Here is a 27,783-nt window from a genome sequence, read left to right as displayed (position 1 = left end):
GCTTCGAATGTGAGTAGACCCTGTATTGTAGCCAAATTGTTCATTGATAACCCTGCTGTTGAGGGCCCATAAGCTCCTCAGAATTGTTAAACAGGATACTATTAGAGATAACGCTAACTGAATCTTGTATTAGAAAGCCACAATCAGTAAAGACGTCCAGACAGAAAATGTAGGTTGCTGCTGGTGAAAGCACAGCAAAATAAAGGTCATGAACGTACATACTCGTTGGTAGCTAAAATTGATAGCTACTGGGTCTTTTAAAGCGATAGGCTGATTACTGTGTGTTGCCGCACAAAATTTGTTGCCTTCAAAGATGAAGAGCTGATTTGCCTATATGCGTCAGTGTTAATTAGCTTCTATATCCACTTGAAAATATGCTTCCACAGTCTTTGACTAGTGGGGTGGACTTCTGGTGTCAAGTAATGGTACCAGCCTGAAGCTGTTTATTGTAGTATCGTACTATGGGAGAGGCCATGGGTAACTCCAGCAGACGGGGGCCATGTGTTCACATTTGAGGCACTCAAAATATGGAATGTTGCACAGTGAAAAATTGTCCCAGCTGTGAACACAGAAACACTAAGTAAAGGATTTCTTTGTATCTGCTACAACCATCACCACAATGACCACGACCACAACCACAACCAGAATTTCTACCTAGAAATGTTGCATCTTGGCTTGAGCCAACATTGAGGGGGCATGTTCAACTTCATACCTAATCAACGTACTTGCACGTTTGTTCAGAATTTGCAGATGATGTCATTGTTTTACCATCATTTGATTTTCGGGAACTGTGTTATCTAGGATGGGCTTTTTTCACACCTAAGTCAACGTAGAGTGCACTGTTGCATGTTCAGATGACTGAGCTATGTGAAAAATCTCACATGAAATAAGATCAGACTTTGTAAGAGTGCTAGCTCTAACTTCCTGGTCAGTTGCTGTATGCACAACCACTTGTGGCAAAATATGTGTTACTCTATGAGCACTAAAAATTGAAAGATTTTTATGTGACTGTATGAGGGCTAAAGGCACACACACCACACAGTTCTTGAGGATGCTTGTAACTGTCACCATCTCATAAATTCTGACAAACTGCTCACATTGGTAAACATGAATACCCATTGCAAAATGCATTGACAGCTGGGCTGCTGACCAACTACACATGGTAAAGCGAGAGTGGAAAAGCTGTTTAACAAGCTGAGTATCAGAGAAGGCGTCAGTCTTTCTCAGCTCAGACTGGTGAGTTTCGGTAGTCCGTAATTGTGTGGGCCAGAGCACCAGACTCAGTGATGGTCTGTTGGCATAGTTTGCATGTTAATGTAATGTGTATGTGGAAATAACTTGCTTGATGTTCACTTATCTGCTCCTTACAGTTCCAGTGCATATCTCTGTCTAATAACTGGCATGTAGTCTCCTTAGCTGAGGATAACACATTGTAACTGGTTTACTTTCTTCTGACACTGGCTGAAACTTAGTTGAGCAGCCAGTACTTGTTTTAAGTCACAAAACTGCAGACAAGACCTTGAACAACAAACTTATGTGTCATACAAATGGTCCTAATTTGTGAACCAGCTTGTAAATGTGACCAAAGATAAATATCAAAAACATTACTAGAGTTGTCAAACAACTGACACTATTAAAAATTTTCTTCAAATCATCAATGTTAGTATTGACAACACTGCCATAGATACCAGAATGATTGGAGTCCAGGCAGCAAGTACATATAACAGCACAATTCGCAATACCTGAATAAGACAACTGGGTCAGTTGTTGAAAATATTGTACATAAAATGGGAACAACAGCTCAGCTGTGTATCCAAAAGTGGAGCATTAAGCATAATTCATGCAGTTAATGGATATACAAGGGCTATCCACAAAGTACATTATGTTTTGGAATTAAAAATAAATAAAGTATTGGAAATTTTTTTTATTATATACAGATGAAAGCCACACTTAAATACTACTTTTCTATGTTATGTTATGTTATGTGGTTTATTCATCTCATTACATACAATTTTCAAATCATTTGATTTGATGTACAGGAGACATGTCAAGGTTTACAAAAGAAACTTTTTTTCACTTTTTTAAGAGAAATACAAAAGTTTACATTTCTAAGTTACAGCTACACATGTACATAAAATAATAAATGTATTACAATCCCTGTGTTCAGATTGTGAAGCTGTCCTCAATGAATTCATCGACAGAATAATAACACTTTTCCACCAGGAGAGTAAAGAGCAATCTTTTCAGTGAACCAATCTCCATTTTAAATATATTACTGCCTTTTATTTTATTGAAAATTTTTAACCCCATATACTCTGGCGTTTGGGCATAAAGTTTTAAACGATGTATTGGAAGTTTGAAGTTATCTCTGTGGCGAGTGCTGTAGTTGTGGTCAAAACGGAAGTTGTCTAGTGTATGTTGATTTCTATATAGGAACACCACCATCTCATATATGTAAAGTGAGGGGATAGATAGTACTTTTAAATTTTTTAACAGTGGTCGACAGGATTCCCGTTTTTTTGCAACACACATTTCTAATTACTTTCTTTTGTAATACTAGGAGCCTAGTGACATTTGCTGAATTTCCCCAGAAGATGTGATATCCTGATCATTGCAAGTTATCTTTATTTCACTCCTTTCTACTGATTTAGCTTCAAATTGCATCATTTTGGTTTTAGTTACATTTAGTTTTAGTCCATTTTGATAGAACCAAGATTCAAGTTTTTCTAAAGTATTTTTGGCTTTTTCTGGAATATTTTCAGATACCTCATTTTCAATTAGAACTGATGTATCATCAGCAAATAAGACTGAATGAACATCAATAGCAAGTGGTAGGTCATTTACGTAAAAAAGAAACAGATAAGGACCCAATATCGAACCTTGTGGGACTCCTTGGGGAACTGTTTTCCAGTCTGATGAATAATTGGTTCCATTTGAAGTTAAAATTACTCTTTGTTTCCTACCTGACAGGTAAGAGCTAAACCATTTTAAAGCAGTGTCTCTGATTCCATACATCTGTAATTTGTGGAGGAGTAATGCATGGTTCACTGAATCAAAAGCTTTAGTCAGATCACAGAATATACCTGTGACCTTTCTACCTTTATCTAACGTGGAGCATATTTTTTGGATAAACTCATTTATAGCATTCGCAGTGCTTTTACCCTGTTGGAATCCGAACTGGTTTTTAAAAATTATATCATTTACAGTAAGAAAGTTATTAATTTGTTTTGCTGCAATCTTTTCAAACACTGAAGACCGGCAAGAGAGAGATAGGGCGGTAATTCCCCATATCTTCTGTCGATCTTTTCTTGAATAGAGGTTTGATCTCACCATATTTCAATACCTCTGGAAAGCATCCCTGTTCATAAGATTGATTTATAATAATTGACAGTGGTTGGGAAATAATATCGTACACATACTTGATTACAGATGTTGTTATTTCATCCCACCCATGTGAGGTTTTGTTTTTTAGAGACGATATTTCCTTTTCCACATCCCTTTGGGTTATTTTTTCAAATTGTTTAAAAGATGTGTTCTGGCTGTTTTACAAATTTGTGATGCCCTGATAGAATGTCATATCCACATCCGATCTTACTACGTTTAGGAAGAATTCATTGAAACAACTTGACATCTGAACAGGGTTTACTATAATTTCATTTTCATGTCTAATTTTCAAAATCTCATGAATTTTTACTTTGGCTCCTAGTTCAGACTGAACAACTGACCACACTGCTTTTGTCTTATTTCTGTGTTCTCGTATGAATTTATTATTTGCCATTTTTTTTCTACATAGTTGCCATTTAAATTAAGGCACTTATCGTAGCGATGGATGAGCTTAGAAATTACTTCGTCGTAAAATTCGGCTGCCTGCGCCTTCAACCACGTGGTTACCTCTTCTTGAAGCTGTGTGTTGTCATCAAAACGCTGCATAGCCAACCACTTCTTCATTGCTGGGAATAAGTGGAAGTCGTTCGGTGCCAGGTCGGGACTGTACGGCGGACGAGGAAACAACTCCCACTTAAAAGATTCGAGAACTTCGAGTGGCATTTGCCGTGTGGGCCTGGGAGTTGTCGTGAATCAGCAAGATCTTTGAGCCCAACTTTCCCCTGCGCTTGTTTTGTATTGCTCTCCTGAGGTTGTGCAGAGTTTGGCAATACCTTTGAGAGTATAGTGTAGTGCCTCTTTCCAGGAAATCCACAAAAAATCACCTTTTCTGTCCCAAAAGACAGTCGCCATCACCTTCTTTGCCGACATTGTCTTCATGCATTTCTTGGGTTTTTTGGGGGAATTTGTGTGCCCCCACTGCATTGACTGCAATTTTGTCTCGCAGTTCACATGCTTAACCCATGTTTCATCACCAGTAACGATGCGATCGAGTAATGAGTTGCCATCTTTCTCGTAAGCGTCCAAAAATGTTAACGCTGCAGCCATTCGCTGATTTTTGTGAATCTCTGTCAAGATTTTTGGTATCCATCTTGCACAAAACTTGTGGTAACCAAGCTTTTCGGTAATGATTTTGTGCAACAAACTTCATGAAATTTGTGGAAAACTCATAGTGTTCCGTTATTGTGAAATTACGGTTTTCACGGACCGCGGCATCGACTTTTCCAAGTTCGGCAGTCACTATGCTGGGTCTTCCACTTCGCTCTTCGTCGTGAACGTTAGAGATGGGGGATCCGCTCTTGAACTAATTCATAGAGTTGAATCTTTCAAAGGAGTGAACAATCAGTGATTCAGAAAAAAAGAACGGTAGCTCCAACGTTTCCCACGGCAGAGAGAGAGAGAGAGAGAGAGAGAGAGAGAGAGAGAGAGAGAGAGAGAGAGAGAGAGAGAGAGATGGAGCATATCAGCAGCGCCTCTGCTGGTCAGAGCACAGTGCACGCCACACAACACAGCCAGCGCCGGCCTCTGCCCTGCTTCTACCTTGGCTGCCTGCATTGTGCAGTGCCCCATTGGATTTTGTGTTTCACATATGCCGTGCCGTCTCTGCGTCGTCTGCCGCGCGCAGTGTCTGGCGCAGCTTAACTTCGCATTGCACTCTGTCGGCGATCGTTTCAGTCGCACGTCCTGCCCTCTGGGCAGTTGATGCGAGCAACAGGACAGAGAGCCACCTAGCGGATAACATAGGAACTACTTGCAACAACCTGCTCGCAAGGGAACGGACGATTTGTCTCGGAGCGGGTGAGTTCGCCGCTCCCCCCACCCTCGGAACTCGCCCGCTCAACGCTCACCCCACTGTCTCGACTCTAGCCAGAGCGTTGAGCAAAGCGACTCAGGTGTCACTGTGGTCTCTGCGGTCTCAGCTCACGCAGTAATACAGCTCGCGGCTCGACCTGCTCGACTCAGCGCCTCTGCATCGGAGTTCGTCCCTACTGGATATTGTTCTTCGTAGTAATACCGCTATGTATATTACATTATTATGTCATGTATACATCAATTGTTTTTATTTTATTTTTATTTGTTTAAACTGATTAGATTAGGTTCCTGATGACTCCTCTTACTATAGGATTTTTATTATAGACACTCGAATTTACGCTTTAATTATGAGCGAACCGATAAACGTATCGCAAAATGTGATACACCAATATTTTCCTTGTTTTATTCTGCATAAGGCTATATGCAGCACTTTCGTTTTACAGTCAAATTTATATTTTTTTTTCTTATTCTGGTACGGATTTTGCGATTTTAGGCGTCTTCGGAAGGAAACGTTCACTTTAAAAATATATGGCTTGCAATGTATTTGTATGAGGTTAATGAAATTTTAATACATTATAGCCAAATATATTGTTAATGTAAATCTCAAGTTACAACATTTTCCGATCACCCAAAAAACCATGATAGTACAAAATAAATCAATAATCAAAAACTTTGTCATATCGTGGAAATTTCAATAAACAATATAAAATTCTTACTCATTATCTGTGTTACTTCAAAATAGGATCAAATAAGATCAAAATACGGGTATAGTACTGGAATAAACCAAGTTTAAAGGGCAATGTGCCATCCATTTATTTTCTATTGTAAATGAGTGGTGAGTCATGAAAAAGAGCTAATTCGTTTCAGGGAGTGAACAGTTCTGATCCAATCTCTGAAAAGAACAGTTTTGCCCATCTCTAGTGAACGTTAGTTCGGCCATTTTTAAATTTTATGACCCATTGACGCACTCCACCTTCAGTGATTATGTTGTCCCCATACACTTCACAAAGCTGCCGATAGATTTCTATCGGTGTACAGTTTTTTGCAGTTAGAAACCTTATTACAGCACGCACTTCACACTTCGCAGCATTTTCAATTAACGCTGACATTTCAAACTGTCACAGTAACTCAACGGAGTACAGCACGAACCTCTCACTAGCACGGCAGGATGCCGACTGAGCGGCGGAATGCCATGACACCAAGATGGCCGCACTAGCCCCGCCCCTAACGGACACAAACGAAAACGTAATGTACTTTGTGGATAGCCCTCGTAACTTGCCCAGTCAGTGGGAATTCCTCGCACTGTGATACTCTAAATGGTTCAGTCATTAAACACATCATTTGGGTATCTGGAGTTTCTGCCTGTTTCAGTCATTAAACACATCATTTGGGTATCTGGAGTTTCTGCCTGTGTATTCTGCAGTCTTGGATCTGTTGTACTACATATCCCAGCAGGCAATCTCATTTGGGTAGAAGTGGTGCATTGTAGTGTGTATCAGACAGAAACATACACCAATTCCACATTTGGCCCTACCTACCAGCAACCATGTCATCCTCTGCCAATGGTTTCATTTGGATACAATACACTGAAGTGACAAAAGTCATGGGATAGCAATATGCATACATACAAATGGTACTAATATTACATTTCCAAGGTATAAAGGCGCAGTACATTGGTAGCACTGTCATTTGTGCTCAAGTGATTCATGTGAAAAGGTCTCCAACATGTTTATGGCCGCATGACAGGAATTAACAGACTTTGAATGCAGAATGGTAGTTGTAGCTAGATGCATGGGACATTCCAATTTGGAAATTGGTAGGCAGTTCAATATTCCAAGATCTACAGTGTCAAGAATGTACCAGGAATACCGTATTTCAGGCATTACCTCTCACCACAGACAACACTGTGGTTGACGACCTTCAATTAATGATCAAGAGTGGTGGTGTTTGCATAGAGTTGTCAGTGGTAACAGACAAGCGGCAGAGTGTGAAATAACTGCAGAAATCAGTGCGGGACACTCAACAAACGTATCTGTTAGGACAGTGCGGTGAAATGTGTTGTTAATCAGCTATGGCAGCAGAAGACCATCACAAGTGCCTTTGCTAACAGCACGATCTCATCCGTTGCACCTCTCCTGGGCACGTGACCATATCAGTTGGATTTGAGGTGACTGGAAATCTGTGGCCTAGTCACATGAGTCCCAATAAACCTGTGGCCTAGTCAGATGAGTCACAATTTCGATTGGTAAGAGCTGATGGTAGGGTTAGTGTGGTGCAGACCCTACAAAGCCATAAACCTAACTTGTCAGCAAGGCACTGTGCAAGCTGGTGGTGGTTCGATAATGGTGTGGCTGTGGTTACATGGAATGGACTGGGTCCTCTTGACCAGCTGAACTGATCAGTGACTGGAAATGGAAATGTTTGGTGCTTGGACATCATTTGCCATTCATGGACTTACTGTTCCCAGACAACAGTGTAATTTGTATGGGTAACAGTGTGCCATGTCATCAGGCTAAAATTGTTCGCGATTGGTTTGAATAACATTATAGACAATTTGATTGAATGATCTGGCTATCCATCAAACATTTATGGAACATAATCAGGAGGTCAGTTTGTGCACAAAATCCTGCACCGGCATGGACAGCTATAGACGCAACATGGCTCAGTATTTCTGTGGGGGACTTCCAACAACTTACTGAGTTCGTACCTTGTCGAGTTGCTGCATTGCATTGGGCTAAGGAGGTTCAACACAATATTAGGAGGTATCTCGTGAATTTTATCACCTCAGTGTATAGTGGGTATGAGATCAGCACCACATTTGGCAGCCATAGTCAGTGTCCCTGACCTTGGAACTGCTATGTCTCATTCAGTTAACTCCTCACATATCGTTTGAAGGCTGAGTGCACCCCTTTTAAGTCCAACCACCGAGGAAAAGTCTCTGGCAGTAATGTAAATAAAACCTGGGTTGTCTGTGTGGCAGTGAGACATGCCGACCCCTCTACTGTGGAGGCAAATTGGTCTGAGAGTGTTAGACACGAAGTTGTAGCAACTTTTCACTCTACCCAAGACTTGAGAGTACTAGCAAAATTTGCGTTTTCGATTAAATTTTCTTTCTCAGTTGTGTGTGCCTTTCGACAACTCAATGCTTCTGCTGTTCATTGAGTAGTCTACTGTACTCCTAAATTATTTACATTTTATATTGTATAGGCTCACTTTATCTTGAATGAATATCAACATTTTAGTGTTGTACTTTGATGACCATTCTGGGATGGGTGTTAAATTAGTGGCTTAATAATTTATGCAGATTTTGTTGCCAATTTTCATTTACCAAATTGATTCACAATAGTTGATGGAGAGTTCAACATGATGCTGAAAGACACTGGAGATGATGATGTGTACTACTGCTTCATGTGTACTACCGCTTCAAATTTCTCACCCATTCACAGTGTGTTTTTGCTACACAGACTGTCAAAACATGTACACAAAGTCAGAAAAAGCTAGTAAATCGGAAATCTTTCCTCCAATCTGTAAATATGATGGGACGTTCAAAAGGAAGTGCACATTGTTATGGCAGGCCAAGTAACTTTTATTGAATGCTACATTACACTTCAAAGTGACACCGAAACTATCAACATTGTCACTAAGTCACTGTAAACAGTGGTCGGAATATTCTACCAATCATTCAGTTCCACGACAACAGAAACCTGCTCCTTGGTCACGGAGCCATTTGAGAACCACTGTGTGAACATCCTCATTGTTGAAAAGTCTGTCGTCAATGTAGATTGCCTTCCTTCCTGGTCAGCAACTCTTGGCTGTGTGGCCTTGGCCAAATTGTTGGTATCGTTTCACTTCAGCTGGATGCAACATTGCATTTGTCCCTTATACTGCTTGAATTTCATGATGAATCTGTGTGCAGTTACCCACAAAAATCATACTGTTCTCCATACTTCAACTTTGGAGTAAATTTCCAGTTGCCGCGCCATTTTGCTCCCACTCTGTGATGTAGCTGTTCACTTTAATGCAACATAACTCTCTCTGTAGTCAACCGAAACTCTCTTCTGGCAATGCGCCACTCTTATTAGCCTAGTCAATGAAGATCAAAGAAGAGTTGTGTAGGGGAAAAGTTCCTGTAGCCACCAATTTTTGTACAGGAGTGGGAGGGGGCCCATGGACAGCATACTACATTACTGACTGGTGGGCTGTGCGCACTGGTATAGGAAGTGTATAAAGGTTACCTTGTGTGTTTTTCTTGAATAATTCAAAAACTGCAGCTTCAAGGAAAAATGTTTCCTGATACAGAATTAAACTCCATTACATTTCTTACGAAAAAGGTCCTATTCGTTTTTCTGTGGGATGGATAGTTTCTGCTTTGCAGGAGATTGAAAAATAACACGATTAGTACCACTGTACAAACATTTGTGATCACATGATTATTTGCTAATTTTCATTTGTTGACTGGACTATATTGCAAAATAGTCGTAGCATAGAACTTGGGACTAACTGTTTTAAGTTCCTCCATAGAATACATCTGCCTGCCAGGTAATAGAGCATATTAGAATTCAGGTGGATAAAGTGACCAAAATTCTGCGAAGAAGACATTTGCATTTTTATATTGTCACAATATTTTCTCCAAAACATTTTCCTAGCTGTCGAATATGGTGGCATGTGTTCAGCAGGTGGTGGTGGTGGTGGTGGTGGTGTGGTCTTCAGTCCAGAGACTGGTTTGATGCAGCTCTCCAAGCTCCTCTATCCTGTGCAAGCTTCTTCATCTCCCAGTACCTACTGCAACCTACATCCTTCTGAATCTGCTTAGTGTATTCATCTCTTGGTCTCCCTCTATGATATTTACCCTCCATGCTGCCCTCCAATACTAAATTGGTGATCCCTTGATGCCTCAGAACATGTCCTACCAACCAATCCCTTCTTCTAGTCAAGTTGTGGAACAAATTTCTCTTCTCCCCAATTCTATTCACTACCTCCTCATTAGTTATGTGATCTACCCATCTAATCTTCAGCATTCTTCTGTAGCACCACATTTTGAAAGTGCCTATTCTCTTCTTTTCTAAACTATTTAGCATTCATGTTTCACTTTCATACTTGGCTACACTCCATACAAATACTGTCAGGAAAGACTTCCTGACACTTAAATCTATACTTGATGTTAACATATTTCTCTTCTTCAGAAACACTTCCCTTGCGATTGCCAGTCTATATTTTATATCCTCCCTACTTCGAACATCATCAGTAAATTTGCTCCCCAAATAGCAAAACTCATTTACTACTTTAAGCATCTCATTTTCTAATGTAATTCTCTCAGCATCGCCCAATTTAATTCGACTACATTTCATTATCCTTGTTTTTCTTTCGTTGATGTTCATCATATATCCTCATTTCAAGACACTGTCCATTCCGTTCAACTGCTCTTCCAGGTCCTTTGCTGTCCCTAACAGAATTACAATGTCATTGGCAAACCTCAAAGTTCTTATTTCTTCTCCATGGATATTAATTCCTACTCCAAATTTTTCTTTTGTTTCCTTTACTGCACACATCGGGAATAGGCTACAACCCTGTCTCACTCCCTTCCCAACCACTGCTTCCCTTTCATGTCCCTCGACTCTTATAACTGCCATCTGGTTTCTGTACAAATTGTAAATAGCCTTTCGCTCCCTGTATTCGACCCCTTCACCCTTCAGAATTTGAAAGAGACAGTTCCAGTCAACATTCTCAACGGCTACTAATGGTAGAAAAGTAAGTTTAAGTTTTCCTTTCCTTAATCTATCGTCTAAGATAAGTCGTAGGGTCAGTATTGCCTCACATGTTCCAAAATTTCTACAGAATGCAAATTGATTTTCCCCGAGGTCAGCGTCTACCAGTTTTTCCACTCGTCTGTAAAGAATTTGTGTTAGTATTTTGCGTCTGTGACTTATTAAGCTGATAGTTCGGTAATTTTCACACGTATCAACACCTGCTTTATTTGGGATTGGAATTATTATATTCTTCTTGAAGTAGGGCATTTTGTCTGTCTTGTACATCTTGCTCACCAGATGGTAGAGTTTTTTCAGGGCTGGCTCTCCCAAGGCTGTCACTAGTGGTAATGGAATGTTGTCAACTCCCGGGGTCTTGTTTTGACTTAGGTCTTTCAGTGCTCTGTCAAAGTCTTCACGCAGTATCATATCTCCTATTTCATCTTCATCTACGACCTCTTCCATTTCAGTAATATTGTCCCCCAGTACATCACCATTGTATAGACCCTCTGTATACTCCTTCCGCCTTCCTGCTTTCCCATCTTTGCTTAGAACTGGTTTTCCATCTGACCTCTTGATATTCATACAAGTGGTTCTCTTTTCTCCAAAGGTCTCTGATTTTCCTGTAGGCAGTATCTATCTTACCCCTAGTGATATATGCCTCTACATCCTTACATTTGTCCTCTACTCACTCCTGCTTAGCCATTTTGCACTTTCTGTCGATCTCATTTTTGAGACGTTTGTATTCCTTTTTGCCTGTTTCATTTACTGCATTTTTATATTGTCTCCTTTCATCAATTAAATTCAGTATCTCTTCTGTTATCCAAAAATTTCTACAGGCCATTGTATTTTTACCTATTTGATCCTCTGCTGCCTTCACTATTTCATCTCTCAAAGCTACCCATTCTTCTTCTATTTTATTTCTTTCCCCTGTTCTTGTCAATCGTTCCCTAATGCTCTATCTGAAATTGTCTACAACCTCTGGTTCTTTCAGTTTATCCAGGTCCCAGCTCCTTAAATTCCCACCTTTTTGCAGTTTCTTCAGTTTTAATCTACAGTTCATAACCAAAAGACTGTGGTCAGAGTCCACATCTCCCACTGGAAATGTCTTAAAATTTAAAATCTGGTTCCTAAATCTCTGTTTTACCATTATATAATCTATCTGAAATCTTCCAGTGTCTCTAGGTCTCTTCCATGTGTACAACCTTCTTTCAAGATTCTTGAACCAAGTGTTAGCTATGATTAAGTTATGCTCTGTGCAAAATTCTACCAGGTGGCTTCCTCTTTCATTCCTTACCCCCACTCTATATTTACCTACTACTTTTCCTTCTCTTCCTTTTCCTACTGTTGAATTCCAGTCACCCATGACTATTAAATTTTCGTCTCACTTCACTATCTGAGTAATTTCTTTTATATCATCATACATTTCATCAATCTCTTCGTCATCTGTGGAGCTAGTTGGCATATAAACTTGTACTGCTGTGGTAGGCGTGGGCTTTGTGTCTATCTTTGCTGCAATAATGCGTCGACTATGCTGTTTGTAGTAGCGTACCTGCGCTCCTTTTTTTTTTTTATTCATTATTAAACCTACTCCTGCAGTGCCACTATTTGATTTTGTATTTATAATCCTGTATTCAACTGACCAGAAGTTGTGTTCCTCCTGCCACCAAACTTCACTAATTCCCACTATATCTAACTTTAACCTATGCATTTCCCTTTTTAAATTTTCTAACCTGCCTGCCCGATTAAGCGATCTGACATTCCACGCTCCGATACATAGAACACCAGTTTTCTTTCTCCTGATAACAACGTCCTCCTGAGTAGTCTCCGCCCAGAGATCCGAGAGGGGGACAATTTTACCTCCAGAATATTTTACCCAAGAGGACGCCATCATCATTTAACCATACAGTAAAGCTGCATGCCCTCAGGAAAAATTACGGCTGTAGTTTCCCCTTGCTTTCAGCCATTTGCCATACCAGCACAGCAAGGCCCCCCATGTAGTCTGGCCTCTCAACAGACAGCCCTCCATTGTGGTTGCACCTACGGTATGGCTCTGTATCGCTGAGGCATACAAGCCTCCCCACCAACGGCAAGGTCCATGGTCCATGGTTCATCACTTACGTCAGCATTAAAACAACCTATTCTGAAGATAAATATTATCACTCAGACATTAAGTTCTGAAAGCTAAACACCTACTCTTGTACATGCAGCTGTAGGTTTTCATCACAAATAACCATGAAAGTATGTCAAGAATAATGAGTAGTTCACTTATTTCCCAGTAGGCAGATAAGGCAAAGGATATTACATCAAATAACAATGTGCCCCTTCATTCTCCAAAAGCAAATAATGTGATTTAGAGCAGTGACAAGAGTATTAGAAATAAGAATCTAGCAATCTGTGCAGTTCTACTGTAAAAATAAATATGAAGTGTAAACTAGATTGAATCACAAAAATCCATGTCAGTATTTTTAGGCCAGACAGATACAGAATGGCAACGACAAGTTGAGGAGCTTTGTATCTCAGGCTGTACAGCCTAAGACGTAAAATTTATGTTGGTTTGGAGTTTTAAAACTTATGAATAATGATTTGCTAGTTTTCTCTTCTACAGTTTCTAAATACCAGTTTGCCATTGTAAGTTGAATATTGATTACATTTGTTTCTACTTTCTGTAATATCACTTGCAAGCCAAAAAGGATTTTAATAGCAGCCTATTGCAAAGCAGCATGCTTTTTTGCCATTTCCCCCTGCTGATAATTTTTTTCTTTCCAGGCATTATCCAATTGGTGTCCTTTATGACTTGTACGCATCTGAAAGTAACTTGCCTTGGAATATAACAGTACATTTTGAAAAATTTCCTGAAACAGAATTACTTCACTGCCCTGGTAGGTAAGTCCATGTTATTGTTTAGTTACATAAATAATTAGTGTCATATTTATCATTAAACTAGTCAAACTATGAACAATATGTTGTCTTTTAGAGAAGCTGTGGAATCACACTTCATGGCCTGTGTGAAAGAGGCGGATGTTCTAAAACACAGAAGTCAAGTTGTATCAAACATGCAAAAGAAGGACCATATGCAGTTGTGGCTTGGACTGCAGAATGGTGAGTGATACATATATCTCATTATAATAATGAAATTTCTCTCGAGAAATTGAAATAATGACGTTTATTTGCTTTGTTGTGTATGTAACGTTGACATCAATCTACAGATGAAGTACTTCAAGATAAGTAATTTAAAATAGAGCTGTTCTCATGCTGTTTTATGTGGAGTATAATCTCCTGTTTTGTTAATGAAGTACTTATTTATTTATTTAATTTTAGAGGTGCTAAGTGTGCTTTACTACAAATGTCTTCTCCAACATTCTTCATCATATTTCACTTTTGTATCAGCCTTCATTTATTTTTGTTGAGGTGCATCATTGAACACTTTTTAGTCATGCTCTCCTAGAACAAAAAGGGTAATAAAACAGAAACAGTGTTCATGCTTGGAAAGACCTACCCCATGAGCTCGGGGTTTATGTTAGACCTTCAGCCATCATCTGCCTATTTGCTATCACTGTTTTAGGAGAAGTGGATATTTACTAGTTCTGAGAGTCCCTAGATCTTGTTGTGGCTGTTGAACAAGAGAAAGGTATGAATATTCTCTTTTAGCATGAGAATTGACAACTTTCATGAATATTGGGATGGGTAAGCACGAGGTGGCTGGGAGCAAAGTGGCATTGAGTTATGTGAATTGCAGGACATTGTTTATCTGTGGTCATATTAATTTTATTTGTTCCTTGAAATCAAGGATCATTCTTTGGCATATGTGGTCACAACAACTAGCTGTACTCGAGGGATATCAGAACAGCTTTCTATCTGTAGTATCATTTCTGGTGTGTCCTGGGGATATCTGGTCTGGAGCTGAGTGAAGAGCCTAAACCAGCAGCTTCGTTGGTTCTGTAACATTGTTGCTTACAAATTTCTCAACTTACACTGTACTGTGGAGGCTTTTAAGGCTACCCTGGGTTTTTTAACTCCAGAATGCACTTAGTTATTTTTAATGATGGCTGAAATTCCTAAAAGCACAAGTGAGAGCTAAGCTTAAAATATTGAAACATATAATTGATGTGGAAATTTGGAACATAAAAGCATGTCATAGATGAATTTCTGTGAAGCATATTATTAACAGATGTTGAAGATCAATCATAGTTTAGTAGTGGCTAATAGTAAGTGTAGGTTTTTTGGTTGTTAAAGGAATTAATACTTTACTTCCTTTTATTAGTTCCTCTTGTAATGTCAGAATTATCTTTTAAATGAGTATCTATATATGTATTTTTGTTATTTTCAGATAAGTTTGATCCATTTTGGGCAACCAATAGAAAACTCATGGAAGTTACTGGTGATGAGACATTTAAGTATATACCATTCCGCTGTTATAATAGTGAGGAGCCATTCCTGCAGAAACTGGTGAAACCTGTGACAGAAGAGGGGCAGCGCAAAACCCTTCAGCATTTGCTACAAGAAGTCTACCCAAATTTATCCAATGGTATGGGCATTCACTCTACGTAAACTAGAATTTTAATGTGATTATTCAGTTTCTCCTGGCATATTTGTGATCAAACAGCCACGGGTATAGTGTGAAATGAGGGCAATACTTCATAGTGCTTCTTCCCAAGCCATACTGAGATTGTAGCCATAGTTTCGATTGATAAGATGGTCCCTGGTGCGAATTTCGATTCAAGTGTGCTGCTGGTGTTCTCAGCATTGATCTTCAATTGTGGGCCTGTTTTCCTGTATACGTCTTGCCACATTGGCACACAGTCTGATATAGAGCAGCCTCCTGCAACCTAGGTCATCTTCGATACTTGCCAATAATGCCCATGTTTTATTGGGCATGCAAAAGAATGTTTTTACTCAGTGCTTTTTCAGTATGTGTGCAATTTGTCTTGATAATGTGCCAGTATGTGATATTATAGCACCTGACATTTGCGGCATGTCAAATTGCTGAAATACTGTGTCCGTAGGACCCTATGAAATAGTAGAACTTTAATATTGGCGTGTTCTGTTTTCTTGGATTTTTATAGTTAAGTGCTTGGTGATGTCTTTATATTTAAATGTAACATGTAGTTTTGGGTCTCTTACAATGTGTTATTAAAGTGTGACTTGGTAAATGTACATACAGTAATCAGTGTTGAGCATTGTTGTTGTTGTTTCTGAATTTGTACAAAAGAAAAAAAAAAAGAAAAAGTTTGTGAAATTAATTGTGACACCAGTGATGTGCGTTTCCTAAACCACCACCTCTCAACTTAGACTGCAATAATTCTGAGGGTACCTTAACAGTCCCCATGATCTTATTTCATTATAGTGTTTAAAATCAGTTTGGTATAAAAGTTGCTTAGTACATTTTTTGCAGTTGATTGACTCATAAGTTAAGCATACCTGTGGCTCTTTGACTAGATCATCCTCTATCTGGTAAACTTTGTGGGGACTGTATGTAACTAAATTAACTGTTTCTGAAGAAGAAAATGAAATAATGTAGAAGAAAATTTTATGGGAACGTGCAAAAAACAGGGAAAATAGGGTAAAATTCGATCTGCTGGTATATGGACAGACATCATGAATTAGAAGATTCTTGAAAATTACTATAACTCTGTACTCAATACTTAGATACCTGCCATGGCAACAGGCCAGTGGCATGCTACATTTTGAATATTCTGCCACTGGCTTCTGCAGAGGTCGGCCACCACAGGCCACATGTGGTGGGCGAAATGACTTGTGCACATGACACGGCATCCACTGTGCTCGCTGCCAGAGCCCCCCTCTTCATAAGTACAGTGCTGCAGATGCTTGCACTCATATTGTGTTCATACATATTGTCAGCAACTGCTCGAAACAGTACTTGCTGCTTGAAAACAGTACTTGGGTTGCCTATATGTTTGTGTCTATGTTCTCAACTATTGTTTGCTTGTGACTGGAGAAATAATAAACTGTGGTTCATTGTGGCTATGAAGTTTCTCAGGATGGTGTTAAACCTTTGTCATCATGTCGCCATTTTCACAGTTCCACCTCACCCTGCAAATGTCAAAGAACTCAGTGTTTTTAGGTAACATTGCTTAACTGTCACAAATTTATTTCAGGTCCGGCCACGTTCGCTCATCCCCTCCACGAGTTATTCCATAAGAACATTCCTTTTCAATGGACTCCAGTCTGCAAGCCCACGTTCACATTTTTAAAATCTAAATTACATTCTGCTTCGTGTTAGGCTACTTTCCACGCTGGCCACCACTTTGTTCTGTCTACGGACAGCTCTCAGTATGGACTTGGGGAAATTCATGCACATCGATATGAGGATGGTTCTGAAAGCCCATAGCTTATGCACCAAAAGTGCTCAACTCAGCGCAGCAGCTCGAGTTGCAAGTTAAAAATGAAGTGGTTGCTATTGTCAGCCCCTCAAAAAGTTTCATATGTTCTTGTATGGGTCTGAGTTCCACCGCCGCTGACCACAAGCCCTTGGTTTCATTGTTTAATCCTTCTGCTTCATTGCTCAACAAAAACAGCATTGCCTCAAGTGTTGGGCATCGTTTCTGTCATGCTACAACTGTGAAATACATTTTAAGCCTACATCGCAACATGCCAACATCAATGTGCTGTCCCAGCTTCTTCCCATCACTGCCAGTCCAGTTTTACATGCTTTTGATCGTCTGTACAACTGTTCTTCCCATCATCACCAGCTTCTGGTATTAGGTGTGTTCTTAGTTATGGACGAGCTGTCACGTAGGCATGTGATCCTGGCCACCTACTGTGGAACAACTTCAGCTCCTACAACAGGGACTTTGGGGGGAAGGGGGGGGGGTAGTATTTTACGTACCAAGTTATTGGCCTGTCAGGACATGTTTTGGCCCAGTATCAACGGTGACAATGTACATCTCCTCACGGCCTGCTCTCAGTGTGCTACCCAACAGGCGGTGCTCTCTCCGTGTACAACACCACAGTGTCAACGGGAATGCATCCGTGTTGATTTCGTTGGACCCATCCTAAATTATTCTTCCAGGTTCCTGATAGTCAATGCTTTCTCCAAATTTCCATATGTTATCCGCTGTCCTTCGACATCAGCCGTGGCTATGATTCAGGCCCTCTCCAACATTTTTTTCCTATTGAAGGATTGCGTTATAAGCATGTGACAGATAAAAATCCACAGTTTGTGTCCCAGGTCTTCTACTATTTTTGCGCTAATTAAAGCATTTGCCACGTGACTGCTTGTCCTTTTCATCCTGAATCTAATGGCAAGGCAGAAAATCTTGTTCGTATGTTGAAGTTTCAGATGAAATAGTATGTCACAAACCACTCCATGGATGACACCTGAGTTCATTCAGGTTTACGCTGGTGTGGGAGGATGGGAAGCTAACAAAGATGCTCCATGGTAGCCAGCCAAGCACCCTTCCTGTATCTGCTCATGCCGCCCCACCAACATCTATCAGCGTGACCACCGTCGCTGTTCACTACTGGCTCTGCGATAAGAGCTCAGGGGTTTGGTTGCTGACTGAAGTGGAGTCCAGCCACAATCCACAGCTGCTGAGGCTGCCACCTCTGTATGGTACACACCATGACCAGCTGCGTCCTCACTGCCACTACCACCTCATCCCTCAGCACCTGTCCCATCCTTGCGGGGCATCATTGCTGCAGGGGCAGACCTGCCCTCCTTGTGGGTGTTGCCACCTCCTGCTTTTCATCCGGGTCCAGTTGTCTGGCACCTGCTGCTGGGCCTTCCCATGGTGCTTTGCTGTCACCTACGATTCCTTCACTGGCTGGAATGGCGCCTTCAGGCTCTTCAGCATCGGTGCCCCCGTTTGAGCCCCCCCAGGACGCTCACCACTCTTCGGTGAGTTCATGCTTGGCCCCAGCCTTCACAGCACCTTTTTCCTTTCCATGCTGCATGCCTCTCCTCCTCCTATTCTTTTCCCCCTCTCCCTTGGGGAAACATGTCTTGGATAGTTTCGGAAATGTACATTGCAGTTTTGATAGCCCAGCATCGGAACAGTCCCTCATCTGTTTTTCTTTCTATCTTTGTTCTCCATCTCCTCTCCTTCCTCTGATTCAATGTTTGAGGTTTCTCTTTGTTCCTTCTTCCTCCCTTTGTGCTCGTGAAGGCTGGCCCATGTGTTTGATGCCTAACCAGTGACTGCTTAATGCATAATTCCCAGCCCTGGGTCAACAGGTGCAATTCACATGTACCCCCTGGTACAGGCCAGGCCAAGGGAGGCATGATTGCCTTAGCTGTTACCTTCCCACTTGCCAGTTGGTCCCTCTGTTAAGAGTTCGTGAGATCTGCCTGAAGTGTGAACAGTAACCTAAGGTGGGTGAGGCCCCCTCTAATGGGAGCCCCCAGTTGGAAGGAGCATGCCATTGGAGACCTTGGAAATCATAGGTTTTTTCTCTCTCTCTCTCTATATCTCTCTCTCTCGCAGTGAGCCAATCACCATCTCAGACTATATCCACTAAATGTAAGAGGAATGGGGCTTAAGATTTCATGACTCTCCCATCTGCACCTTGGTTCCTCATGGTGTCATTTTCTGAAGGTGGTCAGTCATTTGCTACAGTTAATGAGTTTATAATTTAGAAAGGTGTTATTGCAGTTGCTGGCCTTGTGAAATCCTGCTATCATTTGTGTAATGACACATAGCTTTTGGATACCAATTGTGATTCTTAAGCTCAGCAACTGCTTGCAGCTTCACTCCTTCACAGCTATCCTGTTCGTGTTGGGGTCCATCAAACACTGAATTCTTCATGTGGTGTTATTTACACTTGGGTGCTTGATGGTCTCACTGAGGGAGAAATCCAAATTTACCTCTCTGATCAGAGCACCACTGTGGTCCTTTGGGTAATCAAAAAGGTTGATGGAACCTTAGTGCTACACACTCTTTTTCCCATGTTTGATGGAATAGTGCTTCCATCGAAAATCAGAGCAGGCAGTGAAGTCATCATGGTCTGACCATACATTCCAAACTCAATGTGTTGCTACCAGTGTCTATGTTACAACCACACTCGCATGTCCTGTCAAAACACGGCCAAATATGTTACTTGTGGAAGGGATGCTCACGAGGGCGATTGCTCGCTTTCTTTTCCCCGCTATTTCAGTTGTAATGGCGACAGAGCCACCTCATCCCCTGTATATTCCGTGTGTCTCAATGAGGGGGCCATCCAGGAGATCCAGGTGAAGGAAAAATAACCTTACCCTGTCACTCGCAAGTTGTTGGCTAGTTGAAAGCCCTGCATTTTACCATCCGGCACCTACAGTACTGTTTTTGCTATCCCTTCCTCCACGAAGGGTATGGCCACGTAGACTTGCGACCTCTATTTCAGCACTGCTGTTGTAAAATTGCTCAATATCATGGTAGCACCCCATCTCCTTCTCCTACACTGCCCAAGAAGCCACCAAATCTTTGCCCCAGGCAGCTAAATCATCTGCTACACAACCAGCAGGACAGAAAGGATAAAAAGAATACTTCTGTGAAGACTTTTTATGTCCCTCCAACCAACAATAGTGTGAATCTTCATCTGCCAACTATAGAGGCCCTACGAAATCTAATAAAGGCAGACTGTCTTCTCTTTCCCTGACGTGGAGATCCTCTTCAACTGTTTCGCCGCGTGATACCCTCACCTGGCTGACCTCCATTTTTCCAGTGCGTATCACCTACTGTTTTTCTGCCCTGGAATCCACAGGTCAATCCGGGGCCAGTGCCACTGCCACTGTAGATCTCGAGAAACAGGATCCTCCAGCCTCTGTGCCATGCAGCAGTGAGTTTTTGGAGGCTGGTTCTAGACAGCTGCTGAGGTGACTACCATACATTTGTTTCCCCCCCTCCTCATTCCCTATTATGACTCTTCTCTGCTGGAATATTCATGGCATTAGATCCAACAAGGAAGAATTGAGACTGCTTTTGGAAGCACCATGTGAGGTTGTTATCTGCTTCCAGGGAACGAAATTGCGTGCTCATGATTGTTTTGACCTCCCACGTATCCTTCCAGACTGCCTAGACTTTCCCTCTGAAGATGGCATTCCACCTTGTTGGGGAGTTTTGCTGCTCATTTGGGATGATATCTATAGCCGAACGATCTCACTGAACACCTGGCCATAAGCTATTGCAGTCTGCATTTTCCTTCCTCTCTCCACCTTTCCTGCCCTCAGGGGCTCAGCATTTTTTTGCTGAGTACAGGCTTGGTGATCCCGAGGTTCCTGAACTGGGGACTGGTTAACGCTGCCAATTTCCTGTTACCATAAGCTCTAGGCATGCTTCAATGACCACTGTGTGGTGCGGCAGTGGAGCATTGTGTGTCGCAGTGAATGGGGATCTTGGCTTGACCGCCCGGATTGCGAGGATGGTAAAAACCTCTATAAGAAACTCCTGAATCCACAGGAATGGGAATTACAGGGGATAGTGGACATAGAGCAAACGATGCATAGAAATAATGGAGAAATTGAGAAGACTGGCACTTTCATTGTGAACTTTAGTTCTCCAGCATTGCCTGATCACATCATGGTAGGTTTCCTCTGACTTGGAGTTAGGCCTTATGTACCTAACTCTAAGCAGTGCTACAAATGCCATCATTTTGGTCACACAACGCTGAGTTGCGGGGGTGAAATGACCTATGGGAAATGGGGGAAAGGCAGCCCACGAAGCTGGGATAGACTGTCCATATTCAGCAGTTTGCGTTAACTGATCCGGGAGCCCCCAGTCTAGAGCTGTTTTTGCAGAGGAGCGAAAAATTCAGGACTCCCCAAAAACATACATTTTTCGTATTAGGTGCATTGTGGTTCCGCCTACTGCCAGGCACTCCAAATCAGTGACCTCAGTAGTCATTGAACATCATTAGAGAGCAGAATGGGGTGCTCCGCAGAACTTACGGACTTCAGGTGATTGGGTGTCACTTGTGCCATACATTTTTACGCGAGATTTCCACACTCCTAAACATCCCTAGATCTACTGTTTCTAATGTGATAGTGAAGTGGAAACGTGAGGAACACGTACAGCACAAAAGTGTACAGGCCAACCTCATTTGTTGATTGACAGAGACCGCCGACAGTTGAAGAGTGTCATACTGTGTAATAGGCAGACATCTATCCAGACCATCACACAGGAATTCCAAACTGCATAAGGATACGCTGCAAGTACTATGACAGTTAGGTAGGAGGTGAGAAAACTTGGATTTCATGGTTGAGCGGCTGCTCACAAGCCACACATCATGCCGGTAAATGCCAAATGTCGTCTTGCTTAGTGTAAGGAGCTTAAACATTGGACGATTGAACAGTGGAAAAGTGTTGTGTGAAATGACGCATCACAGAATACAATGTGGCAGGGTGTGGGTATGGCGAATGCCCGTTGAACGTCATCTGCTAGTGTGTGTAGTGCCAACAGTAAAAAATTCGGAGGCAGTGGTGTTATGTTTTGGTTATGTTTTTCATGGAGGGGACTTGCACCCCTTGCTGTTTTATGTAGTGCAATTACAGCACAGGCATACATTGATGTTTTAAGCACCTTTTTGCTTCCCACTGTTGAAGAGCAATTCAGGGATGGCGATTGCATCTTTCAACACGTTCAAGTCTCTGTTCGTAACGCACTGCCTGTGGCGGAGTGGTTACATGACAATAACATCCCTGTAATGGACTGGCCTGCATGGAGTCCTGACCAGAATCCTACAGAACACCTTTGGGATGTTTTGGAACGTCGACTTTGTGCCAAGCCTCACCGACCGACATCAATACCTCTCCTCAATGCAGCACTCCGTGAAGAATGGGCTGCCATTCCCCAACAAACCTTCCAGCACCTGATGGCTGCTTGAGTGGAAGCTGTCATCAAGGCTAAGGGTGGGCCAACACCATATTGAATTCCAGCATTACCAATAGAGGGCACCACAAACTTGAAAGTCATTTTCAGCCAAGTGTACAGATACTTTTGATCAGGCACAGTGTAAAAACCACCAAGCAGATCCCCTATGCTGAAACCAAAAAGGAATGTAAGGCGACGAACCCTTCTATCTTCACCACTTCTTATGATTCCATGTCGCAGAAACCTTTTCCTAAGGCAACGCCTTGATGCAGGTGTCATCCGGTTACAACTATCCATCATCAGCACCTGTACTTGCATGTGTACATGCCAAGGCAAAACAAGTAAGGATAGAGCAATACAAGCAGCCACCACAGAAAAGACCAGCAACAGTTCTGTGGTGAGTGTCAAGAAGGCTCATAACAAGCGGAGTGCCTCTAAATGCCCTCTTTCTCCCTCATGTCGAAGGGACAGGGTGCAGGAAAAGATGCACGGCAAAAGCTGTCTCGAGCACCGTCAGACGTCATTCTTTCAGGTCTGACTGATGAGGAGGACATCATGGAGTTAGATGCCTTGGATCCAGGCAACTCCTCCACTCTCCCTCGTTCTAAAAGTGCTTCACCTCCATGGTCCAAAGATAGGGTTAAATTAAAACTACGACGACGAAGTGGCTCCCATCCTACAGTGGAACTTGCAGGGGTTCAGGACGCATATGGAGGAACTCTGTCTCTTATCTCAGGTTAGACCACTGTGTCTGTCTCTCCAGGAGACTCATTTCCATCAGTCGTACATCCCTGAGCTACGAGGCTATGTAATTCACAAAAAGGATGACCTGAGTGGAGAGAGAGCTAGAGGAGGCGTAGGTATTTTCATCATTACCAACAACCACTCTTCGCCTCTCTCTCTTATGACGTCTTTACAAGCAATTGCTGTATCAATGCAGATGCATCATCCGTTGACAGTATGTTCCCTTTACTTGCCCCCACATGATGCACTTGATAAAGAGGCCGTAACGACCTGATTACACAGCTCCCCTACCCCTTCAGCCTCTATGGTGATTTTAATGCACACAATGTACTTAGGGGCTCTGCAACTACCTGCCCTAGGTGTAGAGGAATTGAGGCACTTCTTGTGTCATGCACATACTTGCTAAATGCGGGACAGAGCACTCATTTCTGCACAGCAACTGGATTGTTCTCTGCCATTGATCTCTCACTTTGCTCTCCAGCTCTCGCTCACACTGCTCAATGGGAAGTGGCCGATGACTTGCACAGAAGTGATGTCTTCCCAGTCCGGATTCACCTGCCAGATGGGGTGGAACCCAAAAGGAAACCACCACAACGGGTGCTCAGTTGAGCCGACTGGACACTTCATAGCCAGTTGGCTCAGTTCGAACATTGTGCAGGGAACGGCACTCTCCAAACCAATCCGTGAGACATTGCCCAGACTATGGCAATATATTTTTCCACCGTTACTGCAACAGATAGTCAGGAACCACGTTTCCAGTGCCGTAGAGTGGTTGCTGAGAGATGTATTTTGGACTCCCGGTCCACCTCTGATGAAGAAACAACTGCCCATTTTTTCCATGTGGGAACTGGATTCTGCATTATCTGTTGCTCGTGACACATCTCCTGGTCACAACAGGATCCATTACAGTATGCTGTGGCACCTCACAAGGCGAAGCAAAGATATCCTCCTCGCACTTCTTAACGCCATTTGGGTGTCAGGTCACTTTCCTGGCTCGTGGTGTGAGACTATTTTAATTCCTCTTTTAAAACATGGGAAAGACCATATATGCCCAAGTAGTTACCATAGTGCTGCCCTCACTGGCTGCATGAGGAAGACCTTGGAGTGGATAGTCAACTGCCGTCTTGTCTGGCTTTTAGCATCCAGGCAACTCTTTAGACACTTTCAGTGTGGGTTCAGGAGGTATAGTTCCACCTTTGATAACCTTGCCTCCTGGAGGCGGCTATACAACAGGCTTTGCTACACCAGCGTCACCTTCTACGTACATTTTTTGACCTCGAGAAGGCCTACAATACTACTTGGAGTCCCTTATCCTGGAGCAGCTTAATGAATGGGGTTTTCGTGGTAGTCATCCCATTTTTATTCAGTCCTTCCTCTCGCCACGATATTTTAGGTACCAAGTCAGTGACGTCCTGTCTGATTGCTTTGAGCAGGAGAACGGTGTCCTTCAAGGTAGCATTTTAAGTCTGACTGTCTTTGCCCTAGCTGTTAATAGCGTTACGTCCATAGTGAAAAGTCCTGTCCAGCATTCTTTCTTTTTGGATGACTTCTCTGTGTTTTGCTCTTCTTAAAGGTTCGCAACAACAACACGTCAGTTGCAATTAACTCTTCAACATTTGGATGAGTGGGTGCAGAAGAGTGGTTTTAAAATTTTCCACCAAGAAGTCTGTGTGTCTTGTTTATAACTGTTCTCTTTCCATGTTAAACTTTCTGGAGTTACTTTTAAAGAGACAGTGAGGTTTCTGGGCATCATATTTGACTCTAAGCTTACATGGTTACCACATCTTAAAGACCTGAGAAAAATGGTCTCTTAAGGATTTGAGTATTTTAAAATTTCTTAGTCACAGTACATGGGGAGCAGACAGGATTTGGCTGCTGCGGTTTTACAGGGCATTTGTGTGATCTCGGCTCGATTATGGGTGTGTGGTGTATGGGTCTGAGAGACAATCTTATTTAAAGATGTTGGACATGGTGCACCATGAAGGAATTCGGTTTGCCACTGGAGCATTCAGAACAAGTCCCATACCAAGCCTCTGTGCAGAAGCTGGTGAAATGCCATTTCAAGTCGGGCAACGGCTACTTACGGTGTGCCAGGCTTATAGAACACTGTCCACACCATACAACCCACCTACCATACCTTTGCTCAGCCTCCACTGGAAAGGCTTTTTCATAACCGGCACCAGGCAACGAGGCCCTACAGGATTTGTGCAAGATTGCCATCTAGAGATGGAAGTGCCCAGTCTTCATGTTTTACATCACGGTGGGGGCAGAATTCTACCTTGGCTTCTCTGGAGGCCCAGACTTAGACTTGACGAATTTTAAGAAAGATCATACGTCAGGTTTTACATTTCTATCTCTGTTTTTTAACATTTTAGATATGCATCACAATTTCGTGGTAGTGTATACAGATGGCTCCAAACAAGAGAATTCCCTTGGCTGCTCTGTCGTGTTCTCTGACCATTTCACCAGTATTTGCATTCATGACAAGAATACCATTTTCTCAGCAGAGCTCCACGCAATCCTGAAAGCACTATAGCAGATGCATCATATTCCGAGCAAATGGTTGGCCTTAGTGCCTTACAATCATTACAGAACTTGCACTTTTTTTTTAAACAACACGTAAAACCTTATTCAATTCAAAGGTATATAGTAGATACAAGTTAAGTTTTAAAATTCATTACATTTTGTTTACAGTTTTCCATTTTCATAGTTACTGTTTTTATTGCATCACTGTGTTGAGTTCATTTATTTCATTTCTAAAACCTTTTCCATTTGTATTTAAATCTTTTTTCGAATTTGAGTCTTTCTGTGTCATGATAATGGACTTGACCATTTTTAATTATAAGTTTTTGGTAGTGATTAATGTGGACAATATTTTTCTAATGTATTAGGAAACACAAAGACATAGAATTGGCAATTGATTATTTGCTTATTATTGATTTGGTGTAAGAAGGGTGATCTTGCTTTTGCTTTCACTTTAACTATTCCCAGCAAGGGCATTGGTGTATCACTAAACACAAACACTGCACTCGACACTGAAAGAGAACTTCACAGAAGCACTTCGACAGTTTTTCTGGGATGGCTGGTAAGTGTGGCACGCGCTGCAGTGGTGGGCTGGAGCGGCGGTGGGTGTTGCTGTGGGCTGCTGCCCTCCCTCAGCTGGGCTCCGTCTGTGGCGGTCAGCCTGGCGGTGACGGCAAGGGGGCTGGCACGGCTCTCTTGAAGGCTGCTTCTTTGGCGATTCTGAGGAAGTTAGAGAATTCTGTTTTGTATCCTTTGGATCTCCTGGCTTTATTGTTTTCCTCCCATAAGTTCGAGAGGTATTCCATGATAACTTCTTCGTTTTGTTCTATTACTGCATACACTGTTTGACCTAAAATCCAAGTGGTGGTTTGTTTCTTTGGTCTGGGGAATGGTTTTATGTCCAGGATGGTTTATCCTTTCGGGTGTACTTCTGTTTATCAGTGCCAGCATAGTTTTGTATATCTCCCATATTTATTTCATTTCTCCGCATTAGAAACGATGTTGCAAGGTAACATTTTTGTGACAGGTCTGACATTTTCCTGACGGTCTCAGGTGAATTGCTGGTAACCTTTCATTTGTGGGTACAGTGTTGTTTATTGCTTTGTACCACGTCGCTTTGACGTTTGTATTGAGCAGGTTGAGCCACACTTGTCTCCAATTGTGCGCGAGTTTCTTTGATTAAATCTTGTTCTGTTTCGCTCCTCCTCTCAGTTACACGTAGAGCTTTTTGGTCATCCTTGTTCTTGTGTCTAGTACATAACCTTTTTGGATGAAGTATTCTCTGAGGTATTTTAATTTGTAGGGTACTGCTGATACGTTTACCCAGCTGAGGAGTTGGTCCAACTGATATGTGACCAACTGTACTTGCTCCAACGGCAGGGTAAGCAGGTTTTATTCTGCTGGGGCCAGGTCATGCAGGGTCATTGGGAAATGAACAGGCCAATCGGGCTGCCAAGGAGGCCTGCAGAGGACAGGATGTGGCACAGTGTCCTATTCCCTTGCAGGCTGTCATTTCTGAACTACGCAGGAAGTGCATGCAGTTGTGGGATGAGGAATGGCTGGCAGTGATGGCCAATAAGCTGCGCTTGGTGAAGTCAACAACCCAGCCATGGTGTTGCTCGTGCCAGTTGCTCAGGCAGGATGAAGTGATCCTCACGCGTCTTAGAATTGGTCACGGCCCTCTCACACACAGATTTTTACTACAGCAAGAGGATCCCCCGTTTTGTGATGCTTGTGGCGTGTACATCTCTATCCGCCATATTATAACA

At 42.1% G+C, this 27,783-nt stretch overlaps 1 protein-coding gene across 2 annotated transcripts in view; it reads left to right on the top strand.

The window, feature by feature from the left end:
• LOC126185159 (autophagy protein 5) overlaps positions 1–27,783 on the top strand; it is a 144,286-nt gene that overhangs the window by 75,501 nt on the left and 41,002 nt on the right. For both annotated transcript variants that reach the window (XM_049928005.1, XM_049928004.1), the window contains exons 3-5: positions 13,710–13,826; positions 13,918–14,042; positions 15,271–15,468. In XM_049928005.1, the coding sequence (XP_049783962.1) occupies positions 13,710–13,826; positions 13,918–14,042; positions 15,271–15,468 (440 nt within the window). The remainder of the gene's footprint in view (positions 1–13,709; positions 13,827–13,917; positions 14,043–15,270; positions 15,469–27,783) is intronic.

Source organism: Schistocerca cancellata, chromosome 4 (genome assembly GCF_023864275.1).
Source record: "Schistocerca cancellata isolate TAMUIC-IGC-003103 chromosome 4, iqSchCanc2.1, whole genome shotgun sequence".
Taxonomy (NCBI): domain Eukaryota; kingdom Metazoa; phylum Arthropoda; class Insecta; order Orthoptera; family Acrididae; genus Schistocerca; species Schistocerca cancellata.
Note: the sequence above shows the minus strand (reverse complement) of the source record. Positions and strands in the feature narration are given on the sequence as shown.